This window comes from Morone saxatilis, unplaced genomic scaffold (genome assembly GCF_004916995.1).
Source record: "Morone saxatilis isolate NCDOM2014 unplaced genomic scaffold, NCSU_SB_2.0 Contig10, whole genome shotgun sequence".
NCBI classification, from domain to species: domain Eukaryota; kingdom Metazoa; phylum Chordata; class Actinopteri; family Moronidae; genus Morone; species Morone saxatilis.
Genome location: NW_023339652.1, coordinates 16,196,241 through 16,201,135, shown reverse-complemented (window position 1 = coordinate 16,201,135; position 4,895 = coordinate 16,196,241). Strand labels below are relative to the sequence as shown.

Sequence of the window (4,895 nt, the reverse complement as noted above, 5' to 3'; positions counted from 1 at the left end):
AAAAACATCCCTTCCATCTCATCTGTGCTTTCAATCTCAGAGTTCACCACCCTTCATTATTTTTTCTTGGCTAGTGCAAAATGGGAGGCTCTACCTGACAAAAGCCGTCAAACCGGGCACGTATTTCATTTAAACAGATTACAGTAAATATTTAAATAAAAAAATATTTCCTCCTTCCCCGAACAGCCTGCAGAACCAGCTTTGGTTCAGACCCGTATAGGTCCATGTGAGTATAAAAGCAAGACAGACCAGGCATGTTACAGGACAGCAGCTCCACTCAGATACAGAGGTACATCCAGAGGTGAACTGCTGACTACAGACCCACAAACACAGAGACAACATGAAAGCTGTTGCAGCCTTCCTGCTAGTGCTGTGTTACCTGGCCGCCAGTCATGGTAGGTCACTCTCTGATTTATTTTTTTTATTACAAAATTAATTGTTGAAGCAATTTAATAATGACATTAGATTTGATTAGTTTTTTCTTAAAATTGATATACATTTAACACTCACATTAATAATGATTTTGTCTTCACATTAGCCTGGTCTTGCAATGAAGCTCCACGGCTGTATAACGCTGCACAGGTTGATGCTGGGCTGGGGAAAGTGATCGCAAGGGACACATCGGGCTATGCGTACCTCCTGATTGGAACATCTTGGTACAGACTGACCACCTCAGTTCGATTCAAGCATGTCTCTGTCGGACCTGCAGGAATCTGGGGAGCTGACACTTCAAACAGGGCCCAGAAATTCATAGCTGGACAGTTTCGACAATCCAGTGGTAAATTTTATTATTATTATTATTATAACTGTTTCTAGTTAGAAAGATCAGATGGTAAACTGTAACTGCTTGCTGACTGAATGACCTGTACCTGTGTTGGACTTCAGGTGCTAGCGTGCAGCAGGTGGATGCTGGAGGTGCTGGTCAGGTTGTGGGAGTGGGTACCTCCTACCATGCCTACTGTCTGAGAAATACCTACGCCTTGGCTTTTGCTGGATCGGGCTCCCTGAGCTGGAGTTACCTGGGAAGGACTATGAGGTACTACAGTTGCAGTCCACTAAAAGGATGCTGGGGAGTCGACACTAGTTACCGGGTCTACTACACACAGGTTGGACACTGCAGTGCTTATAAAATCTCATGCCTTTTAACTCTTGACACATGAGTAACACTAACTCATTGATCATAACAATGTCTCCATTTATGCTTCTTATGACAGACAATAGTCCCATCCAGCTGTGGCACCAGTGGCTGGTATCAAATATCCGGGCTAAGCCTCAAAGTGATTGAAGTGGGGACTGATGGAACTGTTTTTGGATTGACCACAAGTGGCAAGGTCTACCAAAGGTAAGACAATCATTTTGAGAGGATTAGCTTTATTTACTGCGTTTAAAGATACAACAGGGTTCATTTTGGTTTAAATTTGATTTAGTTTAGTTTCCAGAGTGTGTTGTTGTTTCAGTTTAGTTTTTACTGTTTCAATATTAGCTATAATATTAACTATAATAAACTTGTGTATAATACAAGAAAAATAATAACAGTACTCCTAATAAAAATATATGAATAATTAGGATAATGTCAGTTTTATACTTACTAAACTAAATTATGTCTTGCATGCATGTGTGCTAAATTAAAAGTCAATATCATATAACTTATTTTTAATTGTTGTTTTAACATTATCACTTCCACCTCTGATATAATGTGTGAGTTTAAAAGTGTGGCATTTAATTATAGCACTTAGTTATGACAAATATTCACAAATATATGCGCTGTACCAGAACTGTTTTCTTTTTTGTAAAAGAAAGGCAAGCCTTTATAAACGTTATGCAAAGTGTCTGCTGATGGAAAAAGAGTTGTTAACCCATTAATGTCCACCGAGAAATTTTACAATTTCTATTACAGCAATTAAAGCACCAGCTGAGCTCAGCATAATAATAATTGATAGTTTTCAAATTGGTCAAAGTATGAGGCTATATTGCAAGTTTTTCTTAACATATTTCTTTTAGTTGTTCCTCACAGGGTAGCTTTTTTAACAAAATTTCCAGGAAAACACAGTAAGTTAATATGATTTTAGATCTTAATCATTTTTGATACACACATATTCTGGATTGTTAACAAACAGATTCCACAGCAGATTTTGTGTTTTCACCTTGAACAGAAAAAAAAGCAGAAGGGCTTTTCCTTAACATAGTCATTAGTCAGTAATGGGAAGATGGTTTTAAACACAGTATTTCTCCGGCTTCTTTCTCAACAGAGCGGGCATCACCAGTTCTAACCCCAGAGGCACAAGTTGGTCCCTGGTCTCAATGTGCATGTCAGTCCGCCACATGTCCTATGACCTGCGCAACCTCTGGGTTGTGACCACCTCTGGCTTGCTCATGAAGTGCACACACTAATGCTCCCTGTAAAGCAGGTGCTCAGTGTCCACCAATCTCTGTTTGTCATGGAAGATCTCTTTAAGTGGTGTGTAGGCTGTCTACAATGACTAAATGACTGGCTTTTGATTTTTTCTTCTCAGTGTAAAAGCTATGGTATAACTCTTCATTCATCCCCTTGTTATTAGGCTACTGCTGATCTGTTAATATTAAGGCTGCAAGGAAATTTCCCTTTAAATTTGCTTTAAATGATTAAACATCAATGTGCAACACAAAATGTTTCTTTATGAATAAATCTCTTCTTACAGATCTATGCAGATTGAGAGTAGATACAATGGTAAAGATTAGGAAAATACTGTTATTCAAATATATTGGACTGTGTAATATTAGTGATAAATGACAATAACAAATGAGCAGTGTAAGAGTAGCCTAATGCAGTAAATATACTTATGTTTAACAATGTATAACAGCATGTATAACCTCCAGCTGCCAGTTGGCATACTTTCTACTGTGCTAATAAATTATAATGCAAGCAACTTCATCTGACTTTTGTCATGCACAATGTTAATGCTGTTGTGAATGTTACTAAACTAAAATAAAAGCCTTGCAGGTCATTGAAAACATGGTACAATCTTATAGAAGAACTGTCCGACTGCTGAAAACATTTGTAGAACCATTTTCACTGGATGGGATAATAGTATTTTGGGGTCCAATGGAGGCCATCTTTCTATACTTGCAATTCTAGCTTCATGTCCATAATAATTCAAGGTTAGGTCTGGGCTTTTCACCAACATTGCACTCATTTTTAAAGCCTATCTGTGCTTTTAAACACAAGTAACTAGACATTTTCAAACAAATGCAAAATATAATCACACAAGGCACTTTGCAGAGACATAATCTTAAACTTGCTGTATGTTAAACAATAAGAGTAATCAGGAAAAGCTATTGCAGCTCAGTGTGACCCACAGGTTTTTGTTACTTTTGACACTTTTTATTGTCTGAATCCTCAGAAATGCACAGAGGCATAAAAAGGCCAGTTGCACATGAGATTTTAAGATGCTTTATCAATCGACTGTTTGCATTAGCAGCTCTGTCCTGCTCTTTATTGGATTTGTGGAAGTTTACACCCCAGCAACCCCAGCCAATGTTGTCTGAAATGTTCACTGTTCACCAAATAGATCCTAGAATCTGTCAGATTCAGAATCAGTCTGATCTCACATCTTTCTTTACAATACTAGTAATTTTACTAACAGCAGTGCTGTTTTTGTAGCACTAAATCTTCAATCATAAACTGATGATAATGTATATATCTATGTTGCAAAAGAGGGCATACTCAAGACCCCTTTTTGCTGTAAACAGTAAAAGGTCAGCCTGGAGACAGCGCTGTCTCTTGACACACACATGACTCCAGTTTCATCATCATCTAGGTTAATTGCTTAAATACTGTAGCCAGACATGTTCTTTCATTCATTATTAATTACCCACGAACCAGCTAACATAACTAACCAATGACAAACATTTGTTCTGTGTACCTCTTGTCTGGCTCAGGTTGTGCGTCCACACACACCCAGTTTAAACAAAGCATTGCACTGCGGCTGCACTCATCGTTCACATGTCAGGATCATCACATGTGAACTTTTAATGAGATCCCTTGTTTTGTGGTTATCAGAGCCTTTTTGTTGCACAAAATGAAGAGAAAGAGCAACTTTTTTTTTTAGAAAAGCACCTGAGGGATTAAATCCTTATTGGTGAATTCTAAAACACTGATACTGGATCTGTAGTTCCCTCTGAAAATGTTTCTTTCTGCATACACTGAAGCAACAGGTTAACACAGGTAATCACCAACTTATCATGAAGAATGAACTAATATCACAGGTGTCAGAGTGAAGCAGCTGCAGCCAACTTCATCTATGTCACTTTAACACCGGCCTTTAATAAACTTCCTCCAGTGGAAAATCTCCCATACTGTTTTATTTTTGCCTTTTACTCTTTATTTTGTGATTTGGCTCAAATAACCTGTTAAGCAAACTCAATGACAATGAAGTGCATACTCTGACGCATCAAACTATCTAAACTATCTCAACAATCTAGTTGATCTTTATCAGGAACGGCTTCTCTTTCCGGTTCACTGCATCTTGTGTACAGACTGAGTGATTGCCAAACCCTTCAGGTCATATTTGACATAGGTGATCAAAAGAAAGCAAAGAAAAGAGAACATGGTAAATAAATAAGTTGCACGCTTCACAAACTGAAAGAAATTTAAGTCCTGCCCTACCAGTCACACAAGCTGTCTCTGCCAGCTCGCTTTGCATGAGCTCACTCTTACCCAGTAGGCTACTGTGCTAAATATGGTACTACTATGATGACTGCAGTCTGAATACACAGATAATGGACTTGAATAATATAATGATATAATATTCATGGGTATATTTTCATTAGTGTATAATCACCTGAAAATAAGAATTGTTGTGTTTACCTTAGAATGAGCCGTTTATATCTACAGAGGGTCCTCTTCTACAGAGTCC

At 37.9% G+C, this 4,895-nt stretch overlaps 1 protein-coding gene across 1 annotated transcript; it reads left to right on the top strand.

Moving 5' to 3' along the window:
- Nucleotides 1–259: 259 nt before the first annotated feature.
- On the top strand, nt 260–2,910 carry LOC118340721 (fish-egg lectin-like). Its single transcript, XM_035678840.1, has 5 exons — nt 260–395; nt 539–778; nt 886–1,106; nt 1,215–1,342; nt 2,250–2,910. Exons 1-5 carry the CDS (start codon nt 341–343, stop codon nt 2,389–2,391), a joined length of 786 nt encoding a protein of 261 aa, XP_035534733.1. The 5' UTR covers nt 260–340; the 3' UTR covers nt 2,392–2,910.
- Nucleotides 2,911–4,895: the final 1,985 nt, after the last annotated feature.